This window comes from Sorex araneus, chromosome 8, assembly GCF_027595985.1.
Source record: "Sorex araneus isolate mSorAra2 chromosome 8, mSorAra2.pri, whole genome shotgun sequence".
In the NCBI taxonomy this organism is placed as follows: Eukaryota; Metazoa; Chordata; class Mammalia; order Eulipotyphla; family Soricidae; genus Sorex; species Sorex araneus.
In genome coordinates this window covers 32448704-32473395 of record NC_073309.1, presented here as the reverse complement: position 1 = coordinate 32473395, position 24692 = coordinate 32448704, and the positions used below count along the sequence as shown (strand labels likewise).

At 37.4% G+C, this 24692-nt stretch overlaps 1 protein-coding gene across 2 annotated transcripts in view; it reads left to right on the top strand.

The window, feature by feature from the left end:
• PHKB (phosphorylase kinase regulatory subunit beta) overlaps nucleotides 1-21083 on the top strand; it is a 262109-nt gene extending 241026 nt beyond the window's left edge. For both annotated transcript variants that reach the window (XM_004600687.2, XM_055146377.1), the window contains 5 exons: nucleotides 8729-8863; nucleotides 9655-9784; nucleotides 16593-16700; nucleotides 19083-19223; nucleotides 19848-21083. In XM_004600687.2, coding sequence (XP_004600744.2) covers nucleotides 8729-8863; nucleotides 9655-9784; nucleotides 16593-16700; nucleotides 19083-19223; nucleotides 19848-19985 — 652 coding nt within the window. In that variant the 3' untranslated portion in view covers nucleotides 19986-21083. The remainder of the gene's footprint in view (nucleotides 1-8728; nucleotides 8864-9654; nucleotides 9785-16592; nucleotides 16701-19082; nucleotides 19224-19847) is intronic.
• The last annotated feature ends 3609 nt before the right edge of the window (nucleotides 21084-24692 follow it).

Genomic DNA, 24692 nt, shown 5'->3' with positions numbered 1-24692 from the left:
AGTTTTGGATTCTATATTTTCTTACTCTCACACCTACATTTGTGGGTTTTTTTGTTTGTTTGAGGGAATATCTGGGCTGGAGCGATAGCACAGTGGTTGGGCATTCGCCTTTCATGCGGTCGACCTGTGTTTGATTCCTCCACCCCTCTCAGAGAGTCTGGCAAGCTACCGAGAGTATGGAGCCCACACGGCAGAGTCTGGCAAGCTACCTGTGGCGTATTGGATATGCCAAAAACAGTAACAATAAGTCTCTCAATGAGAGACGTTACTGGTGCCCGCTCGAAAAAATCGATGAGCAACGGGTTGACAGTGACAGTGACAGGGAATATCTGTTTGTGGATAGCCTTAATTAGTGTCAATTTGGTGTGGTTGGTGGTAGCTGAGCCACTCCAGACAGTGAGTTCAGTGAGAAAATCCAATGTGTTCTCTGTGGACAATACAGGAGAAAAGGGGGCACTGCTTGGCGGGGGGTTCCCAGCATCTGGGTCTTTATGAGACACTGTGGGGCATTGGGTGGGTGAGGAAAATGGGAGAGTACCTGATACCTGGCTGAACTGCTCTATTTATGGTCTGCAGCAGGGCAGGATGGCAGTTCCCAGCATTGAGGTCTTTGTGTGACACTTCAAAGGTTGCTATAGGGGAATATTAAATTTCACCTTTTTAAGTTTTTGTTTACTTTTGGGCCACACTCTGTGCTCAGGGCTTACTCCTGGCTCTGAACGCAGGAATTATTCCTGACAGTGGATGGGGGACCCTATGGGGTGGTGGGGATTGGACTGAAGTTGGCTGCATGCAAGGCAAACACCTTCCCTGCTGTACTATCTCTCTGACCCCAAATTTCTTATAAATTGTTAAATTTATTACCGTTCTAAATCATGCATTAGTGTAGTATAATGATTGTGACATAATTGTAAAAGAAAGCATAAGGAGATTTACATGACACATACTTTTAAATCCTTTCTTAGGGCCAGGGAAATGGTACTACAGGTAAGGGCTTCCTTTGCAAGTGGCTGACCTGGGTTCAACCCTGGCACTACAAATGGTTCCCCAAGGCCTGCTAGGAGTGGCCCCTGAGCACAGACGTAAGCACTCATTGCCCCTGGGTGTGGCCCAAAAAATAAAACAAGACAAAAACTTTTCTTACAGATTAAACCATTTCAGGATCACTAATGTTTTATTTTATATTTTTCTTTGTATAGGTCCTTTACTTCCTTAGTTAAGCTGATTTCAAAGTACTTGGTATTTTGAGACTGAATTATGAACAGGATTATTTTCTTAATATCACTTTCTCCTTTTTCATTATTTACAGGCAGGAAAGCCATGGACATTTTATTTATTTATTTTTTGTTGAATCACCATGAGCTACAGTTAAGAAAAACTTTCAAGAGTTTCAGTCATATGATGATAGCACATCGGGTAGGGCATTTGCCTTGCATGCGGCTGACCTGGGTTCGAGTCCTCCGCCCCTCTCCAAGAGCCCAGCAAGATACCGAGAGTATCTTGCCTGCACAGCAGAGCCTGGCAAGCTCCCCGTGGCGTATTCAATATGCCAAAAACAGTAACAACAAGTGTCATAATGGAGACATTACTGGTGCCTGCTTGAGCAAATCGATGAGTAATGGGATAACAGTGATACAGTGAGATATTTTTAAATTTTTCTCTTTTCTGGGTTTATTATGATTAAAGAGATTTATTAAAGGTATAATTAAAGGTATCAGCTTTTAGTACCCTATTCCTCCTGAAATGCCAATTTGTAAAAGGTTGAACCCTGGTCATTACCAAGTCTAATGATTTTTTTGCAGTGATACCAGAATTCTATGCACAATGTGTATATATATTTTTTTATCTCTTTGTCTTAACTTCTCTTTTTCTCTATCTACCCCCTCTCTAAAGTTGGTGGATTTTAAAACATTCTTTGTTTTACATTGTCCACTGCCTCAATTCCTTTAAACCAATGACACCATATTCTTTTCTCCTTTTCACAATGTTAATTCTGTCAGTGCAATTTCTTTAGTTTTACTGCGATCAGGCACTCCAGTGAACAAAATTAACCTGCTCACATGAATGGTATTCTAGTCTGATAATGATTTGATTTGCTGTCTCATTATTGATTTGTGCTCCAGCTTTCATGTTGAAATAGATCAAGTTCTTGACAGGCCCATTACTGTAAAGACCTCCAATCAACTGCTTTCTGTGCTATTTCTGTCAGTCAGGCTTTAGTGAGAGATAACCCTTGAGGATATATGTTATCAAGCCTTTTTCATCTTAGCTTTGCGAGCTACCAAGGCAGTCTCTGTAAGCAGTTATGACCCAGGCATGTTTTGTCTTCTAATGCACACCACCACGTCTGTAGTTCACACGTCCCATGCTTAAAGGAGGCCATTTAAATATTTTAAGTACCATAATACAGCATTACTTGTGCTTTAAAGGAAAGACGTGATTATTGCAGATCTGAGTTCATCAGCATTGTGTGATACTCAAAGGTCTTTGGTTTTGACGTTTGTTACGACAAGGAAATGAGATCATGGAGCATTCCTACCTTTGTTCTGTTATGATTAAATCAGAGATAAAGTAGGTGAGTTCATTGTTCTTCAGTTACCAAACAGGAATAAAGTTTGCCTTATCCAATTGTTAGCTTCTTTGTATTAATATGAATTGAACAAAAAAGTGTCTTGTAATTTTCATACTGCCTATTATATGGCTTAATAAATTGCTTGCACAGAGTTGTTCATTCACTTGCTTAACAGCAAACTTGGCAAACCCCTCTTCATATCTTGAAATAGCCTCAGAATTGAAAAAAGAAATGTTTCTTGCTGTGAATTAGTGCTACTCCCTATGGCAGTTTTTATTTTCTTTCAGAAAAGTATCAGCAGTTCTGGGTTACCATTGATGTCAGATTTCCATGCAACTTATTTTTTTATTCACTCCTTGACTGGACCATGGTTAGAAACAATCAAACAAACAAACACCCGGCAATATATATACACAATAGGGTTACAACTTCACACAAGAGTTTTTAGAAGGATGATGTTATTCCCAGGGTTGTACAAGCATTCCGGTTCACCTCTTCACACTTTTCCAACAGTGCTGAGAAATTAATTGTCCTCAAGTTAATCCTTAATATATATGAAGGTTGATCTGGTCAATCGTGTGTATCTGCCACTTTCTCATTTGCTTATTGGCAAGTTAAAGCGTGTCCTTAGTTGTTTAGACAGACTGAATTTATAAGGATCTGGTTCAAGGATAACCTTCATTCTCTTGACCTTTCATGTTTGGCTGCTTTCTTGCTTTCTCCATTTTGCACTAAATGATTTTACATTGAAACTGTCAGATCAGGTTTGCTAAAATTTTCAGTAGGAATAAGAGTAAGAAGTCAGATTTTCCCATGCAAAAGAATTAATGCCCTTTTTATTACTGGCTCTAAAAAATGTATAAAAGTCTTTGACTTTCTTACTGTGTTATTCACTTGGTAATTACTTTCTTTAGGTTTGCTGCTATAGAGTAGTTACGTCTAAAGCTGTTTCGCCTTTTTTATTTTAGTCTTTGGAAGAATTTCTGGCTTTAAAAAATATTAGTTTGACCAATATTTTTAAATAAGTAAATGTATTTTAATATTTGGACAAAAAAGTTGCATTTATTTGTTTTTAAGTGAATGAAAGTCAACTTCTTTCTTTGGTGGTTGTTGAGTACATTTTCTATTATTTATGCACAGAATGGCTGTGCATAAACAGAAGGAAGGAGCCTGAAGGTAAATTTTTATATTTCCATCTTTGTTTATAGTACTAAGGATATTTAAAAGTAAATGTGATAGACTTTGTTTAGGTTTTATGATTCAAGTTTTTGGAAGACTTTAAAAAGAATTTTTAAAAGAAAGTTACTTAGTTAAAAAGAAGATACTGGTGCTTGTTTAATTAACTTCAAGATGAGAGCAAAATTGCATTTTGTTCATCAATCTGAATTTAGGAAGTTAAATAAAAGGAGATTGCTAAGATTTCTGAAGTTCTATAATTTTGAGAAACATACATTGTCTTGTTTCTCAAAATAAGGTAAACTGAATAACAATACTAATATTATCATTTGAAAAATAACATACAAATATGTTTTTATTATTTATGTTTTTCATTATAGGTATATTTTAATAGCACTGTAGCACTGTCATTCCGTTGTTCGTTGATTAGCTCGAGCAGGCACCAGTAACGTCTCCATTGTGAGATTTGTTGTTACTGTTTTTGGCATAGAGAATACGCCATGGTGAGCCCAGTCTCTGCCGTGCGGGCAGGATACTCTCAGTAACTTGCCAGGCTCTCTGAGAGGGATGGAGGAATCGAACCCGGGTCAGCCGCATGCAAGGCAAATGCCCTACCCGCTGTGCTATCGCTTCTAATAATGAAAGTCACAGATTTTATAAAGTCAAAAACCCATTATTTAAATGGTTTAAGCAATTGTTACTAGTTTATTCTTGCTATATTTGCTCCATAGTTTTTGCTGTAGTATATTCTAACGCAAATTCCATTTTAAGGCTTTAATATTTTAATAAGAATAGACATGTGAAAACAGATATTTTCTTGTTAATTACAATACTGTTACCAAACCCAACAAAATTGGCAATTGTACTTGGTACTCACCTAAACCAATTTTCTATTCAGTTTCTCTGATTATCACCAAAATGAATTAAAATCAAGATTCAAAAAAACCCACACCTAGTTGTTATATCCCTTAGTCAATCTAGAACAGTACCTTGGATCTCCAATTTTCATTCCATGCCGTTGATTTGTTGAGACCAAAAGGCAGGTCCTTAAGTTTTGTTTGTTTTGAAGGTGGGGGCATAACCTTGCAACTCTTGGCTCTGTGCACAAAGATCATTCTGGTAGTGCTTGAGGGAACACATGATGTGGTGCTAGGGATTGAACCTGTGTCACTGTGTGCAAGGCAAGGCTAGCACCTTACTTGTTATAGTATTTCTCAGGTCCCAGGATTATTTATTTTAAATTGATGTCTTTCTTTTACACTAAACTGCATCACATGTCAATTTTTCATGTTATCGACATCGAATAACTTAGTTCTCCCTCTGGGAGAACCTGGCAAGCTACTGAGAGTTTCCTGCCCCCATGGGAGAGCCTTGAAAACTCCCCATGGCGTATTTATATGCCAAAACCAGTAAGAGTGATGGGTCTCATTCCCCTGATCCTGAAAGAGCTTCCAATGTGGCACCATTGGGAAGGATGAGTAAAGAGAGGCTTCTAAAATCTCAGGGCGTGGTGTGGAGGAGATCATGGGATGGGGCTGGTATTGGCACGCTCTACGCCCAGATGAGATTCCGAGCAGCCACACACAAAAACGGCTCCTCTGCTCCTTAAAGACTATGATCTTGGAGGTCTACTAACCAATTTTAGTTACCCAGCGGCTTCTTATAGAAATGCATCTAGACTGTGAGCTGAGCTACAACCTCATGCCGTCCTGGGAGGGGAAAGGTTTTTCTCTCTCAACCCCTTCTTGCTATGGGGGAGGTGACAGAGGCAGCAGCAGCAGCGATACCCACATGGCATCCGCCATCTTCTAGATCCCACTATTCAGAGGTATGAGTTTGCAGTGATGTGGCACAGAGGAGATCATGGGATGGGGGCGTTACCGGCATGCTCTCCGCCCAGATGAGATCCGAAGCAGCCACACACAAAAACAGCTCCTCTGCTCCTTAAAGACTATGATCTTGGAGGTCTGCTATCCAATTTTGGCACCCAGCGGCTTCTTATAGAAATGCATCTAAACTGTGAAATGAGCTCAAATATCAGAAATCCAAAACTGTGTGGCTGCTGTTGTGGCTGCGCGAGCTCATATATTCTTCATTCTCAGCAATGGAAAACAAATTATCAAATGATGCCTTTTCAGCAGGTTTGATTGTTGGGGGGAAATTCCAAATAATAATAGTGAGTTTTCTATTGAAATAGAATGTATTCAAAGTAAAGAGAGAATAAAGTGAAGATCATTAGCCACACAAGTGGGGAGGGGGGTGGGATGGGGGGTGTACTGGGGTTCTTGGTGGTGGAACATGTGCACTGGTGAAAGAATGGGGATCTGATCATTGAGTGACTGAAAATTTAACCTGAAAGTTTTGTAACTTTTTCCATGGTGATTCAATAAAAAAAATAAAAATAAATAAATAAATAAAAATCTCAGGGCTAGGACAAATGGAGATATTACTGAGATGCTCGAGAAATTCGACAATCAATGTGATGATGATGATGATGATGATGATTGATGAAAGTAAGAAAACAATAAATAGAAGACTACTTTGTCTAATCTGTAAAATTAAATTTGCATTAATTTAAAGAAAAATCCTTAGAGTTAAAAAATTGTTGCTGTAACAGCTAGTTTTCTATATCCTTGTGACTTTTATTCACATATTGTATTTTGATTAAATAAATTTAATAATTATGAGGATGAACAAAATATTTTATCTTTGACTATAGTTTTTCTTTAACTGGAGGAATAGGAATTAGAAATCTTAATTCTGTCTTACATTCTAATTTTTCACACATCAGGAGCTCACATTAATTTCGTTGCTTGCAAATACTTTTATCATATTTATTCTTATCAGTGAATAGCTATTAACTGTGATTTTCAATGATAACAATATTTATGTTTTTAATTATGTTATGTTCTATCCTTGCATCTCATGCCTTCTCTATAACCTATCCTGTTATTTTGCCACACATATTTATGCTGTTGACTAGTGAACTTATTAAATTCCTACCTTAGAAATGACAAGAAGAAAGAAGAGGGGAGAGAGTAGGAAAAGCAATTGAGTTACTTTGATAGAGAGTGGCGAGATTGGAAAATTCATACAACAGAGACTCTGCCTTGTCACCTGTGGTTTAGTACAAGAGGCAAAAAGATATGCCTGATTGAGATTAAATCTCTGGCTCAGGGCTGGAGCGATAGCACAGTGGATAGGGCATTTGCCTTGCACGCAGCCGACCCGGGTTTGAGTCCCAGCATCCCATATGGTCCCCTGAGCACTGCCAGTAATAATTCCTGAGTGAAGAGCCAGGAGTAACCCCTGTGTATTGCCGGGTGTGGCCCAAAAAAGAAAAAAAAATCTCTGGCTCAACTTGAAAGGCTTAATTTTTTTTTAATCTCCCACCATCTTTTCTACCAACAGTCAATTAAGTTATCTCAATAGGAATCAATACTTTTGTTTTTCAAAACAGCAGTGACATAAATAATATTTTGTATACATTCACCAAAATTTTTTAACCTCTGCCTTTCAGTAGTTGTAGGATATACTTCAAATAAGTCTCTCAGGAGAAAGATAATGATATGTTTGGCACAGTATCATAACTGCTTTATATCTTCATTGCTGTAACCAGCCATTTTCCTGGTGAACTGGCTTCCTTACTTTGCAAGATAGACAGCGTGGATGAGTGAAAGTATAGTCCCTTCAGAAGCTGAATTTGTATTTTTTGTTTTCTAGTGGTCAGTGAAGAATATAAGGATAAAGCAAAGGGCTACCATATAAGCTAATTTCTTACCTTCTTTTAATGTTCTGTAGAGTTCTGGTTTGCACAGTATTATTTCTTGAAATTTCCTTGGTTTGCCTTTCTAAGAATATAGTTAAGCGAAATGAGATGAAACTACAAAAATGCTTAGTTTAAAGCACCTCAAATTTTAAAATTACACATAAGATAATTAAACATTTTAGGTATTATAAGGTACATAAAACCTTACCACATGAAAAATACAAGATTTACAAACAGTATTTCAAATAATTGAAAAAATGCTTGCTCAAATAATATTTAAATGGTTTGTGAAAAAATTAATAGAAAGGATTTATATATCTATCAAAGAATATATTTTCAAGTAGAAGACTTAATAGAATTTAAATATTGTTAGATTTTTCTGAAATCTATTATTTAAAGTATGCTCTAAAGTATACTAGTTGTAACATACATAAGTTGTAACTAGCTGCATGCCTATATTTTTCTCTGTGCTTTCTGATTACAAGATAAAGACTTCTAAGTAAAGGTTTTAAAACCTTCTAAGTAACAGGTTTTAAAAAACTTCATTTTCTCTGGTAAAAAAATTTTATAAAATAACCTTTTATAAAATATGAATTACTTTTCTCTTACATTTCACATATATGATATTTTAAATATAGCACTGTAGCACGGTCATAGAACTGTCTTCCTGTTGTTCATCGATTTGTTCGAGCAGGCACCAGTAATGTCTCCATTGTGAGACTTGTTACTGTTTTTGGCATATCCAATACACCATGGGTGGCTTGCCAGGCTCTGCCGTGCAGGCGAGACACTCTTGGTAGTCTCCGAGAGGGACAGAGGAATGGAACTTGGATCAGCCTCCTGCAAGGCAAACACCCTACCCGCTGTGCTATCGCTCCAGCCCCATTTTAAATATAATAGTTCAAAATGCTTGTTATGCATTGTATATTATCATAACAATTTATAAGATGTTATTTAGTAAGAACTTAAGTAATTGCCTATTTTCATGTTTTACTCTCTAACCATGAAAGAGCATACCTCATTTTTAAGAGTCTGATCATGTCACATAATGTTCATGGAAGTAATTATATCAATGGTGCAGGAAATTCAAATTGTCCTTTTTTCATTCCACTTTGAATGGATCAGTGCTACTGAGGGCATGCTGTATGAGAAACACAAGGTGAATTTTGAGGTATTATTCATTCATTCATACTTCCTCTGTTTTGTTTCAGGTGGATCATCCATGCTATGAAATATGAACTACAGACCCGTGCAGGAGACCAGCCAGCCATAGACTTATATCAGTTGTCACCCAGTGAAGTAAAACAGCTTCTGTTGGATATTCTCCAGCCTCAACAGAATGGAAGGTATTGGGGACCCTTTTTTTAAATCTAAGAAATACTCTAGATTTAAAGTAATATCATAACTTTGATATAAATGAAATTGATGTAAATGAAAATTAAATGCAACATAGTGTAATAGGTGACATACTAACTGGACAGAGTGCAGAGATTTAATTAAAACGTCTTAAGTTGTGATCTTGTGTTGATTTGAATTTTATCCGTTTTTTAGGGATTTATTTTATAAGTTTGGTGATTTTACTAGTTATTGCAGAAACCATACTCAGTGGTACTCAGGAGTTTGCCCTATGAATAGCAAGTGCCTTAACTTCTGTACTATTTCTCTGACCCTTAAGTTCAAAATAATTTTGCTAAATGCATTATGCTTTATTGAATGTTGGTTCCATCAAATATTTTTTGAACTCCTTTCTGGGAGAAGTATATAGAAGTGATAAAACTAAATAATTTTGATAACCTTTTAGAGCTTACATTTAATTCTTTATAAAGATCTCCTGTTCCTCTTTTGAAATTAGTGTTCCTTGAATGGAAATGCTTTTCAGTGGTATTGGATCACACAGCAACCTTATAGCTTACTAGAGAATAATTTTTAAAAATATTCAGAGTTCGCTTTTTTCCTGCAAACTGTTTTCACAATGAAATATTTAGTAACCTCTGTAGCACATGGTTGAGATGCCTCATTGATGGAATTTGGCTTTTGTTGCTCGCACAATTGAAACAATTAATCCACATTGAAAATCCTGTTTTCTACCAGAGCAAGCTTGTTTTTCAGCTCTGAGCGATTTTCCTTTCTTCTACAGATGTTGGCTGAATAGGCGTCAGATTGATGGGTCTTTAAACAGAACTCCCACTGGGTTCTATGACCGAGTGTGGCAGATCCTGGAGCGTACACCCAATGGTATCATAGTCGCTGGAAAACATTTGCCACAGGTACATTCCACAGTGTTTGTATCACAGTGTTTGCTTCTAATTGGACTTAAACAGAATTCTTTTTTCTCTCTGCATTGCTAATAAACTTTCTGCTTTTTCTGTTCTCAAAGAGGAGATGCTGGAAAATAACTCTAGCCATTTGGATTTGAAAAATATTTTCCTCAATAGGAGTCACTGTTAGCATAATATGAGACTAAACCTAAGGACAGTAGAGATAAGGGCCAAACAGATCACTCCATGGTTTAGAAGCCGGCCTCACGTGCTGGGGGAAAAGGCAGTTGGGATGGAGAAGGGACCACTAAGTAAATGATGGTGGAGGGATTGCTAAGGATGGGAGATATGTGCTGAAAGTAGACTAAGGACCAAACCTGTTGGCCTCTTAGTATCTGTATTGCAAATCATAATACCCAAAATTAGGGAGAGAGAGTAAGAAGGAATGTACCTGCCACAGAGGCAGAGGGTGGGATGGGGTGGGGGTGGTGGGAGGGACACTGGGAACATTGGTGGTGGAAAATGTGCACTGGTGGAGGGATGCATGCTCATTGTATGACTGAAACATAATCATGAAAGTTTGTAACTGTATCACACGGTGATCCAATTTTTTTAAAAAAGGAAAAAATGGAAGCTACTGTTATTCTTCATTTTAGGAACTTCCTCACAAAATGCTTCCCATATCAAATGGACATATTGCATAAAATTTGTAATAGCACTGTAGCACTGTCATCCCGTTGCTCATTGATTTGCTCAAGCGGGCACCAATAATGTCTCCATTGTGAGACTTGTTACTGTTTTTGGCGTATTGAATATGCCACAGGTAGCTTGCCAGGCTCTGCCATGTGGGCAGGATACTCTCAGTAGCTTGCCAGGCTCTCTGAAAGGGACGGAGGAATCGAACCCAGGTCAGCTGCATGGAAGGCAAATGCCCTGCCCACTGTGCTATTGCTCCAGCCCGAAAATTTATAATGAATTTTGAAAAGTATACTATTTTATGTGTCATGAAAGTTCTCTATTCAAAGAATCCACATGCCCCAAAATTTTGTTAAACAAAACTTATAGCAAATTAAGGGGTTCTTATATGAACTTTACAGTGAATAATGGTATTCCCTATATATATAGTATATAGTATAATGGTATACTATAAAATGGTAGCAGGCCTGTTCTGGGAGACCTCACAAACGGAAAAACATACATACATAAAAAGATAAAACCAAATCAGGTCTAAGAATCAAGATGACTTAACTCTGTGGATAAGGAAATTACTACTTATGAATTGCATTATATGTAAATTTTCAGTCACTTATGTTATTAGACACTTTTTTTTACTCTAGATGTCACTTACCTCTGGTCCAAATAAGTTAATGTTCCTTCCTTCTGATGATTTTCCAAGGTATATGAACTGGACTGCCTCTTTGATGTGATGATTTATTAAATTTTAACATCTAAATGACTCTGCTTATTTACAAAGTAAATAATTAGGCCTTTTGGAAATAGAGTACTGTTTGTTTTCTATGTTTACACATCAAGCAAATTATCATTTATGAAGATATTTGTACAAGTAAGGTATTCATAAATATACATTCCCACCTTCATTATGCTTTTATGGAGCATTTCTGGAAGGACCATAGAAATGCAGCTCTTCAACTTTAGGAAAAGGTCTGTGGGGGTGAAGATAAAGTGGCCTTCACTGAAAATTCCCTTAGCTTTTAAAATTTGATTATGTGAACATATTATTTACAAATTAACAGTAACTTTATTTTCAGTGGAGAGAGAGAATAGAGAGAGCAGAGAGAGAGAGAGAGAGCATGGACTTCTTCAGAGGGGAAAAAGCTAAGAGTACACATCTTAGGCTGTGATGCACACCAATCTCCAGGGTGAAGTATGAGACAGAAACCTTTGAATCAGTTTCTTTGTGCTATTCACAAACTGTTTCCCAGCTTGCATTTAGTCAACAGCATGCTGCCCCAGGCCTTTCCCAGTTGCTCTGTGAATCTTACTAGGGAATAGGAACTCTTCTTTGAGCAGATATTGGCCTCATGTGTTTGCGTCCTGCTTCTGCTAGGCCTTGTGTCCGCACACAGTGAACTGCGGCACCCTTTTGAGACCACCATTCTCAGACCCTAACATTAATACCTGGCAGATTTTCATTTGTATTATTGCCTAAGGCATTTACTGTTTTGATCAATGCCTAACCTTAGGATCCTTTCTTTACTACCATCAAAAACAAATACATAATACAGACCTAATATTTTTATATGCCAAGGACGTTTTTATAAGTGCTCCATTAAGCCTCACATAAAGTACCTTGCTATTCCCACTAGACAGTTGAGGAAACAGAAGCACAACTAGGTGATTTTCCCAAGGTTTATCATCTAGAAAGAAGCTACCCAGAGTGTGAATTCCCTGGCAATTTGAATTCTACGCTGCTTCTACTAATTTTTCTTCTGTAGTGCTTACCTTTTTACAGAAGAGCAAGTAAGGCAAGACTTATACCTTTTCTCTAGGTTTAATTGTCACAGTGGTATAGTAACTGGGTTAGTTTTTAAAATGAAAAGTAAACTAATGTGAAAGCATAAAAATTCTTCCTTTTCTTCTGTAGCACCTTTTTCTTTCTTTTTTCTTTTTCCTTTTTTCCTTCTTTTTAAAAAATTTTATTTTATTTTTATAGTTGTTCACAATAATTTATTGTATTCAATATTCCAACACCTTTCCCACCACTATATTTAGAATTTTTCCACCCTGACAACCAAAGCCTTCCCTCAAAGCAGGAACTAAATAATTTATTTGTATTGCTTGTTATGAATAATCTGCTAAAAATGATCCAAAAGTTTCCTTAAAGGAAAATGTGTGAAGATTGTTGTATCTCACCCTGGAGCCATGAAGCCCTTGTATAAGAGATTACTATTAAAAGTTGCCTTGTGCATCTGCACTTGTATGTTTTTTTTTTTTTTTTTTTTTTTTTTTTTTGCTTTTTTGGGTCACACCCAGCGGTGCACAGGGGTCACTCCTGGCTCATGCACTCAGGAATTACTCCTGGCGGTGCTCGGGGGACCATATGGGATGCTGGGATTCGAACCCGGGTCGGCCGCGTGCAAGGCAAACGCCCTACCCGCTGTGCTATCACTCCAGCCCCAGTTGTTTTTTTTTTTTTTTTAATTTTATTGAATCACCGTGAGATAGTTACAAGCTTTCATGTTTGGGTTACAATCACACAATGATCAAACACCCATCCCTCCACCAGTGCACATTCCCCACCACCAACATTCCCAGTATACCCCACTTTTCCCACCCTCCCCTGCCTCCATGGCAGATAATATTCCCCATACTCTCTCTCTACTTTGGGGCATTATGGCTTGCAACACAGAAACTGAGAGGTCATCATGTTTGGTCTATTATCTACTTTCGGCACACATCTCCCATCCCAACTGATTCCTCCAGCCATCATTTCTTAGTGATCCCTTCTCTTTTCTATCTGCCTTCTCCCCTCTGCTCATGAAGCAGGCTTCCAACTATGGGGCAATCCTCCTGGCCCTTGTATCTATCTATTTACTGTCTTTGGGTGTCAGCCTCATGTTATGTTATTTTTTACTCCACAAATGAGTGCAGTCCTTCTTTTTCTGTCCCTCTCTTTCTGACTCACTTCACTTAGCATGATACTCTCCATGTCTATCCATCTATAAGCAAATTTCATGACTTCATCTCTCCTAACAGCTGCATAGTATTCTATGCACTGGTATGTTCATCACTGCACTGTTTAGAATAGCCAAAAACTGGAAAAAAACAGAGTGCCCAAGAACAGATGACTGGTTAGTGAAACTTTGGTACATCTACACAATGGAATACTATGTAGCAGTTAGAAAGATGAAGTCATGAAATTTGCATATAAGTGGATCAACATGGAAAGTATCATGTTAAGTGAAATGAGTCAGAAAGAGAGGGACAGACATAGAAAGGCTGCACTCATCTGTGGAATATAAAGTAACAGAATAGAAGACTAACACCCAAGAGTAGTAGAGAAAAGGACCAGGAGTTTTTCCCTATGTCTTGGAAGCCAGCTTCACATGCTAGGAGAAAAGGCAGCTCAAACAGAGAAGGGAACACCAAGTAGAGGGACCTGAGAGGACCTGCTGGGGTTGGGAGCTGCTGAAAATAGACTATAGACTGAACACAATGGCCACTCAATACCTCTATTTCAAACCACAACACCCAAAAGGTGAGAGAGAACAAAAAGGGAATGCTCTGCCACAGAGGCGGGGTGGGCAGGGGATGAGATGGGGGTGGGTGGGAAGGATACTGGGATCACTGGTGGTGGAGAATGGGCACTGGTGGAGGAATGGGTACCCAATCATTGTATGACTGAAATGCAAACATGAAAGTTTGTAAGTAAAATATATATATATATATGTAAATATATATATATATGTGTGTGTGCATTTATAAAAACAACAACAAAGTTGAGCCTTGTGTGCTCACAAAATATATATGTGTATATATATATATATTTTAAATTTTTTATTGATGAATCACCGTGGGGGTACAGATACAGGTTTACATATTCTCATGCTTGTGTTTCAGTCATATACAGCTTGAGTATCTATCCCTCCACCAGTACCCGTTCTCTACTGTTGACCCCATCATCCCTCCCACCCTCTCCCACCCCACTCCCCTCCCCACCTCGCCTTATTGGCAGAGCATTCCCCTCTGTTCCCTCTCTCCCTTTGGGCATTGTGGTTAGTAATGGAGGTCTTGGGTGGCCAATGTGTTCAGTCTATAGTCTGCTCCGTGCACGCCTCTCCCATCCCGAACAGGTCCTCCCACCACATTTTTGCTTGGTATTCCCTTCTCTGTCTGAGTTGCCCTTTCCCCCAGCATGTGAGGCTGGTCTCCAAGCCATGGAGCAAATCTGGTACTTATTTCTGTTATTCTTGGGTGTTAGGCCTCCATTCTGTTGTTTTATATTCCGCAGATGATTGCAATTCTTCTATGTCTGTCTCTCTCTTTCTGACTCACTTCATTTAGCATGATACTTTCCATGCTGATCCACTTGTATGCAAAGTTCATGACTCCATCTTTTCTGACAGCTGCATAGTATTCCATTGTGTAGATGTACCAAAGTTTCTTTAGCCAGTCATCTGTTCTTGGGCATTTAGGTTTTTTCCAGATTTTGGCTATCATAAATAGTGCTGCGATGAACATACATGTGCAGATGTCATTTTGGCTATATCTTTTTGCCTCTCTGGAGTATATTCCCAGAAGTGGTATTGCTGGGTCAAATGGGGAGCTCGATTTCTAATTTTTTGAGGAGCGACCATATTGTTTTCCAGAAGGGTTGAACCAGTCGGCATTCCCACCAGCAGTGTAGGAGGGTCCCTTTCTCCCCACATCCTCTCCAACAGCGGTTGCTTTTGTTCTTTTGGATGTGTGCCAGTCTCTGTGGTGTTAGGTGCTATCTCATATTTGTTTTGATCTGCATCTCCCTGATGATTAGTGATGATGAGCATTTTTTCATATGCCTTTTGGACACTCATATTTCTTCCTTGAGAAAGTTTCTGTTCATTTCTTTGCCCCATTTTCTGATGGGGCTGGATGTTTTCTTCTTGTAGAGTTCAACCAGTGCCTTATATACCCTTGATATCAAACCCTTATCAGAATGGGTATTGGGTAAATATCCTTTCCCATTGTAGATTGCCTTTGTATTCAGGTCACTGTGTCTTTTGCGGTGCAGAAGCTTCTTAGTTTAATATATATTATATATATATTTTTTTAATTGAGGTTGGTTGTCTTCTCCTTTACACCCCATCAAATGTGGATTTTTTCCTAAGCAATCATAATTACTGCATTTAGCAACCAGGCTTCATTTTCCCCAAATTTAGTGCTACCTAATTAAAAATAAGATAAATTATATTAAATATAGAAAACAACAGACTGTTTTGAATATATTGACTTATTAACTCAAGCAGAGTAACTGTGCCCTCATTTGATTGAAAGCTACCATCCTGCCTGGCTTCCATTTTGAGTAAGCAGAACATATTGTTCTGAGACTATGATTAAATTCGCTGAAAATCATTGCTGAGGTAAAAGCAAATAAATGTGACTCATCATCCCTGCCTCTCTGGTAATAATTTTGGTGACTTCATCTTCTTTCTACCACACAAACCTATTATTTAGAACCTTTCATTCCATTCTTTGGAGGTTACTGACCAAACCCAGATTTAGATTTGAGTTTATTTTCTACTTTAATTTGATTTGTGAAAAATGAATAGAAGACTATTTGATAAACTTGTTTTAAATGAAATACAAAGGGTGGAAAAGAGAAACTTTTTTAGATTAGTTCTTTCTGTTTGCTTTCCATTTTTAACATAACATTGTTTTTGCTTATTTGTATGCTTTTATGCTGCTAACTTAGAACCTGCCGCAAAAAATGATATAAATTCAATAGCAAGTAACTTGCATGCTAACGTCTGACAGAAAACAAGATGTTTCTGTGTTAATTCTGAAAGCAGTATTCTATTTGATGTCTCATTTTGGCTATTCTTTTTGTATATTGAAGTGACTATATGGTCATCCCTTTCTCCTAGAAACATAGTATAGTGAAGATAACTACTAAAAACAGAAGGCTTTAATTTATCACAACAGTCAGACAGTTGACTTCAGTCACTTGACATACATAAAAGTCAGTTGTATAACTGAAAATACCTCTCTAAGGTTTGATAGAAGCTGAAAAAGATTATTGATTAGAAAATGAAATCCCTCTGTTAACTTACAACTAGAGTAACAATGAAGCATGTTAAAGCTGAATTATATTTTTCAGCAACCAACCCTGTCAGATATGACCATGTACGAGATGAATTTCTCTCTCCTCGTGGAGGACATGTTGGGAAATATTGACCAGCCAAAGTACCGACAGATCATTGTGGAGGTTTGTATTAAGAAATGTAGACTTATGAAAAAGTGTTTCCTATCTGCTTTTTGAAAACTGTTATAAGGGAAAATACAGGTGTTTCATTCCTCACCTAAACCTTGTCTCTTCCAACTGAGTCCAGGAGAAGATAGCCATTCTTGGTCCATGTTTCAAACACATAAAATGCAGCACATAAACAGGGTAAAGTCACATTTAAAAACTTCCTCGTTTTGAATTTCTTTTTTTTTTGTCACACCTGTGATGCACAGGGGTTACTCCTGGCTCTGCACTCAGGAATCACCCCTGGCGGTGCTCAGGGGACCATATGGGATGCTGGGAATCGAACCCAGGTCGACCACGTACAGGGCAAATCCCCTACCCGCTGTGCTATCACTCCAGCCCCTCGTTTTGAGTTTTTTCATGACTATTTTAGAAAGCTTCAGTAGTTCAGAAAGTCACCTCCCAAAATTAATATATTCACTAGCAAAAAATCATTACTGTAATAGTAATATTTGAGAAACATCTTCCCAAACATCTATCTGTGAATAAGGAAGACATTTAGTTTTTGTGCCATTCCATCATTGCTCTCTAGAAAGCTAAATACCAAAGCATACACATGCTTTTTTTTGCTTGTTTTTTTCAATTTAAGACAGAAAATATTACTGAGAACTTCGTAAATGATGGATTTTCTATAGAATTCCTCTTCACTTTCTCTCTCTGGGAATGGCTCTTTCATTTTGTGTTTACATTTCTTAAGGGTCAGTAGTAAGTAAAAACAGTCATGCAAGTCAATTGCTGAATTGGAATTGGCATCACCTAAAAATCCAACATGTCTGGAACTATATTCAGAGATGAATGAGACTTAAGCATTTTCTAAGATGTTCCATGTTTTGGAAACAGTGTCACATCAGTCTCATACTGAGGCTGATGTAGGTAAACATTAGAAGCATGAGTTCGACTTTGTGTTAACTTTTCCATGTCTAGTGTCCAGTATGTGAGAAATAGAATAAGTATAGAGATCTTTCTTGTTGACCAAAATGAGTTCATTACCTTTGAAGAAGCAAAGAACTAGAAGTATAGCTTAATCTTCTCCCAACAAAAGCTCTATCACAAAAATCTCTACAGTTATCACTCTTAGATTGTACTGAGTGTTTCCTTTGGTTCTTTGAGGTTCTGTTTTAGAAGCATTTTAATAAATTATAGTTAATAAGATTCCCAAATTGGGAACTATGAGGTTTTTTCTTCTTCCATGTGCAAGATAGTAGAAGCTATAACCAACCATCATCAGAAAGTCTTCAGCTAACAGTTCATAATCTAGACACATCCTTTACATATATAAGTTTGTCATCTACAATGAACATTGCTGCGCAGGATTAACATATGAAATAACACATCATCATGGGAAAGGTGATTCATTGAACTGTGCAGTTTATGCAGATAAAATTGAATCTTGTCTTAAAGAGGTCAGGTTTAAGTTTATTTTTAAAAACATTTCCATCTCCTGAGCAACTACTGTGTTGTCATATAATTCTACTCATTTTGGGATGCTGAGCTCCAAAGTACTTTAATCACAAGTCTAGATCTAGAGTCTCCACTGAACTCACCTGTAGCCTTTGACTTTGTCATCTACATTGGTACCCTGAAGCTAGAAAGAGTGCAAACACTTTAAGTGAATAGGACACTGTATTGTGTACAGTGTCAAGAAAGTAATTTTTATAATCTACTCATTTTATTTAAGTAAATAAATCATTTATTTATAGTTATGGGATATGTATCAAATACATACATATCCTATAACTATAAAGAAATGTATGTATTCGATACATATCCTATAACTATAAAAAATGTTTGATATGCCAAAACAGTTACAAATCTCACAATGGAGACATTACTGGTGCCCGCTCGAGCAAATTGATGAACAACTTGATGACAGTGCTACAGTGCTATACGATATGCACAATAAAAAAATAAACTGCACAGTATCCAAACAGGATTTAAGCTACTAATTTGTAAGATTAGGAGGAGGTCTATTCATAGTATCCCTAAATCTGTTATTATCTAGAACATGTTATGGACTATGAGGGTGATCACCAATCTGATTAAAGAATAAAAAAGTTTTTAGGTCAATTATAACTCTGTATGTTTGTCCAGGGTTCAAATTATTTGTTTTTCTAATTGCATGTTTAAACCATTTTTGTAAAATCTGTATTATTTTTCATATTGGAGAATCAACTGATGTTAGAAAAAAGTTTCCTTAACTATTGAAGAAATACTTCTTAAATGAAAAGAAAATAGTGGGGAAAAAGAGATAACAATAAAAGAGATTTTCACAGGTAAAAAAAAAAAGAATAAAAAAGTTTGTGGTTTATATAATTGACTTGCAACATCTGTCTCATATAGTTGCTGATGGTTGTATCCATTGTGCTTGAGAGAAACCCTGAGCTAGAATTTCAAGACAAAGTGGATCTAGACAAACTGGTGAAAGAAGCTTTTCATGAATTTCAAAAAGATGAGAGTCAACTAAAGGAAGTTGAAAAACAAGTAAGTAGGGAAAAAGCTTTTTTGTAGAATTTTTTTCATTGTCTCAATTCTTCACTATATTCTCAATATTTAAAATGGATTCTGAGTATTAAAAGAGTGCCTGAGGTTCAGGGGACAGTATGAATTATTTGAAGAGCTAATGTTTCCTTTTAGTCAATTACTAGTCAATTAAGCTTTGAAGTTCTGACTAAAAAGAAATCTAGGAAGAGATAAATTACCTTTGTGTAGTTAGCAGTTAAAATGTGTTTTACTAGAATAGAGCCATAGATTCTAGAAGACTATAAAATTTAATTCTAGGGAGGATGGGAATATCTAAGGACTACATTGGTACTATGTACTTCCTAAAACAACCCCTTCCAGGCTTTGTTCAATATTTTATGCTCATCTATAAAAAGGTTCCCTAAGTAAATAAAAATCATCAGCAAAGAATAGAATACTAAAAGTGTCTTTCTTTGTTTTATATGCTGAAAAGATGCCTCAGGAAAATTTAAAAAGCTCAAGAAGCTTATATTTTCCAAGAGGAAATCTTTCTGTGTACTAATTTTGCCCCCTAGGCTGACACTGATTTTCCCTGTCAACTGCAAACAAAAAATGAAATGACTTGCTTACTGTTTTCCTTTTTAGGATGACATGACTTCCTTTTACAACACTCCCCCACTTGGAAAAAGAGGAACATGCAGCTATTTGACAAAAGTTGTGATGAATTTGCTGCTGGAAGGAGAAGTCAAACCAAACAATGATGACCCATGTATGGTTAGCTAGTATGGATGGTCTAAGAGGTTTGATTTGGACATACTATTTAGAAATTTGTTAAGTTTGATGTTAGGCTTAATAGAGGCAAACAACCAACCAAGGTAATTAAGTTTACTTACTGATTTATTATACTGGTGAAATGGTTGCCATGTTTGTAGAAGAGTTACTGGACCTCTTACATGGCTTATACAATCTAAGGGTAAAAAATGTTAGTTTTTAGTCAAGTGGGGAAAAAACCATTTTCATCATTATGTCCAACTCACCATGATAATACTTAGTGAATAATAAAAGTAGTTTATGAATTGAATGTTTACCACTGGATATTTTATGATAAAAGAGCACATCAAAACAAGTCTTTCATTTTTGGATAAAATATTCACATTACTGCCATTAAAATGAATGTGTCATGTGGTTGGAGAGATAGTACAGGGGCTAAAGCACATGCCTTAAAGGCAATGGACTCTGGTCCGATCCCCAGAACTTAATATGTTCCCCTAAACACTGCCAGGAGTGTCCCCTGAGTGCAGAGCCAGAAATAATCCCTGAACACTTCTGGGTATTGCCCCTGTAACCCCCAAAATGAATGTGCCAACGAGTAATATATTTTGATTATGAAAAAATATTGGAATAATGGTGAATGTGGGATTTTTTGGTGTGGTATTATGCTAGAAGATGTTAATATGCTTTATAAAGAAAAAAGTAATCAGTGAGTACTTTGATTCTCAGAAATTCAGAAACATTGTTGCTATATGAAAGTAATTAAAGCAATTGTGTCCATTTTTTCCTTATAAACATGACTTGTAAAACACATATTATTCTTACCAAACATTTTTAATTTTGACTAATTTGTAATATTATTCAGAAGTGTTAACTGTTAACCTAGTCTATATTTGTAAAAACAGGATTTAAAAATTATTACATTTTGTTTCTGAATCAATGAATATATCTAGACATTATTTGTTCTCAGATTTACAGTATGAAATTTGTTTTAAGTATCTGTATTTAATTGATTGGTATTAGAATGGAAGAGAATCAGTGGTACTTACCATTGCATATATTTTTGTCACTTAAGCAAATTTTAATAAAACAGATGAATTTTACATTTTATCATTTTACTAATTTATTTTTGTGTGTGTATGTTACAATATAGCCCATTGTACCCATTGAATTTTGAGCCCTGATTCCTAGAGAGTCGTTTTGGTTTTTTAGCAGTTTTATAGAATTTCTTTCACTTCAGATGTCAGACTTGTCAGGATAAAAACATAGCATCTTTGTAGGGCTGAAGTGATCTAAGAAAGGACATGTGGCATTAGTAAAAAGTCAAATTGTTATCAAACAAATAAATGTGTGAGTACATGGAATATTGGGAATGAGTTACATTTATCATGAATTTGAGTTTGACTGCCTAGGCCTTGCATAAAAAAAATCAAATATGCAGTGATTGACAGAATTGAGAAGAATGAGAAACTCTTACTTGACACCTTAGGGAGAGGGATATACCACTATAATAAGAGTTTATAGAAAGGTAATGATGAAACTAGTTTATAAAACAAGACGGATTTGAGGTGTAAATGCCAAAACCTTTGGAGATCGAGAAGGTGAGCCTCTACGCAGATGCAAAAATTGAGGCATCACCAGGAGAAGGGTGGGCCCCCTCAGAAAAAAAGCTTCAAAAGAAATAAGAATATGAAAATTTATCAAGAGTCCAAGGCTCCCCACACTCACCCCTGTGATAATATTCAGGTCAAATTTTCTATGTGCAGAAAACTACAAACAGAGGCAATTTAGAAGAAGATCTTCTATGAAACCAACTTTGTAAAGACATGTGGGGTGAATTCTCCACCCTGAAGACGGTCCTGTACTTCAACAGATATGTATACTCTCAGTTTTAGAGAAGCCTATATTCTCTTTGAATACCTCTCCCCCACCCCTCACATTACTCTAAGTAAATTTCCTTAAAATATTTTAATTTAAAACATACATGAATTTAGGCATGAAAACTATTTAAGCATCAAGGCCATGGTGAAAGAAAAGAGGCTGATACAAAATTGCAATTAGAACAAGAACTCATGAACTTTAAAGTCCTTTTGGCCTGTGAGTCAAAATGTTTTAGCAGCTGTACTAGATACTGACTGAAAAATATTAGCACAGTTATCCAGGCATAACAAGGTTTAAATCTGATTTAAAGCTTCCTCTACCACAATGGCACATTCACTGTGTAAGTTTATTGTACAAGCAACATCTGTTGGAAACTCCAGAGTGAATATAAAATTCAGCTACATTTCCAGAGCATCATTTTAAGAAACATGGTGTTTTCCATATTTCCTTCCATTTTATTTAAGTCTGAAAAAGTCATATTTCTATTTTTAAAAAAATTACATGAGCTATCATCTTCTCTATGGGGTAAGCTTGCATTGCTTTTTGTACACCAAATGACTTTAATTGAATATTTGAATAATAACTTTTCACCAGATTTTTAAAGGATAGATTCAGACATGCGTTAGTCCCTCATGAGCATGCATATTAAATATATGTCATATTAAACAAAGTGTCAACACAATGTGAAATCAGTTATAGTAGCACAGAGAGGCCTCATTTATATCAAGGAAGAGAGTGCAAGTAGCCTAGTGGCATGCAGACAGCTTATAAAACTAATCTAAGTCAGGAACAGAAAGCACAAATGAACGATGAATGAGGAAGGACCAAACAAACAAACAAATAAACAAAAAGCAACAACATCATTCTATGCAGGAGGGAAAGAGCACAATGCTCTGTGGTGGAGAGACATTGGTACTTTGGTAGTCAATGTGGTTAACATATGAAGTGGGCTGAAACTGTATCTCTTAAACATATAAGCTTATGTTACCTATAAGTGTTACTTCAATATAAAAGAAATGCTACTTCTGTCAGGGATGGTACAATCTCATACCAAGCTCTGCAAAGCAGCCAGACCACAAAAGATTCAATGGATTTTGTATTTGGAACTTAAATTCTTTTTTTTTCTTTTGAAAAAAAAAAGTTACCCGGCAATGCACAGGGGTTACTCCTGGCTCATGCACTCAGGAATTACTCCTGGTGGTGCTGGGGGGAACATATGGGATGCTGAGAATCGAACCCGGGTCGGCCGCATGCAAGGCAAAACCCTACCCACTGTGCTATCGCTCCAGCCCTGTGGCACTTAAATTCTTAACACTCAGAATTTGTACAGATGAAGACAATGTCAGTAGATAGTTTTTTAAAATCTCATATATTTGGTGTGTTAGATAGAAGAATCTAGAGCATTTGGAGGGCTGGAGTATAAGGTTTGCACATGGGAGGCCCAGGTTTGATCCCTGGCATCACACAGTCCCCTGAGCATCAAACTATGAGTAGCCCAAGCACTGATGGGTGTGGCCCAGAAACAAGCAAAAACAGAAACGTAATACATTTGGAGGCATTCTATGACTACTGAGTCAGCATCTAGAGGGAAATCATCAGAAATGGTCTCTTAAGGGTAGAAGTTCTTCCCGGTATAATCTCCGGGCGGCCAGGAGAGCCCTGGTGGCTTTCCCCCTCACCGCCCCGGTTGGGTGGTCTCAGGCCGTTCCCCCAGCCAGGTCAGCCCGTGCCATGGGGCAGATGGAGGAGGCCCAAAGTGGTTGGTTGATCAGTTGCCGTTTATTCCATTCTCCCCACGCCCCTGTTCCAGTCTCTCTGAGCCCCCCATTTTAGTCTCACACTGCCCCTCATTCCTGTCTCCTCTTGTCTCTCCTGCTCATCTCTCCACACTCCATCTCTCTCCCAACTCCTCCAGCTCTCTCCAACCCAGCACACTGGGCTGATGCTACACCCAGTGCAGTAGCAAAATCATAAGAAAACCCTTCCTGACTGGCCATCAAGCTCAAGGGCAGAAATACCACCTAGGGGTGTTCCTCTTCCCCTTAGTCCAATAACTTAATTAACATCTTAATCAACATCTTAATATTAGTTATTTTTGTATGGACACAGTAAGAGATACATTGAGGCTTGTAGGGCAGCTTTCCTGGGAACATCTTGCCACAGACTCAGACTACAGTGCTCAAGCCAGATTAATCATTCTTAAACCCTAGCAGGGTCTGAATCTAGTTATTACTTTTTTGGATCGTGATAGAATTTGCTCATGACCAAGATCTTAACTTATAGTTAAGCATTATGGCACTTTGGCCAGGCCCATCTTGATGCCAGGGCAGCTCATAGCTCACCGTTTGCCCTGGGTCCATCCAGTCCCTCGTCAGGACCTTGCTTTTGGGGGTGCTAGGAAGTTAGGGCAACCGAGGCTTAAGTAGAGAGAATGGATGTCCTCTCGACTTAAGAGAGATAAGGAGAGATAATTATCTGGAGTCAGTTAACTCCCACGTTACAAAAGCATAGCATTAACTGTCTTCTTGTGCCCATACAAAAAGGACATTGCTCTGAATTAACTATGCAAAGGACTTAAGGAGAAGAGAAAAACAATATTTACAAGTCAACAGAGCACAAGGAAAGAAGTTACAAATAAACACAAAGGAATAGGAGCACTGTGATGGAAGTAACCCAATACACCTAAGCTTCCTGTGGCAAGGCTACCTGTCGCGTATTCAATATGCCAAAACCAGTAACAACAAGTCTCACAATGAAGATGTTACTGGTGCCTGCTCGAGCAAATCGATGAACGATGGGATGACAGTGCTATCTATATTCGTGTAATCATCTCTGACC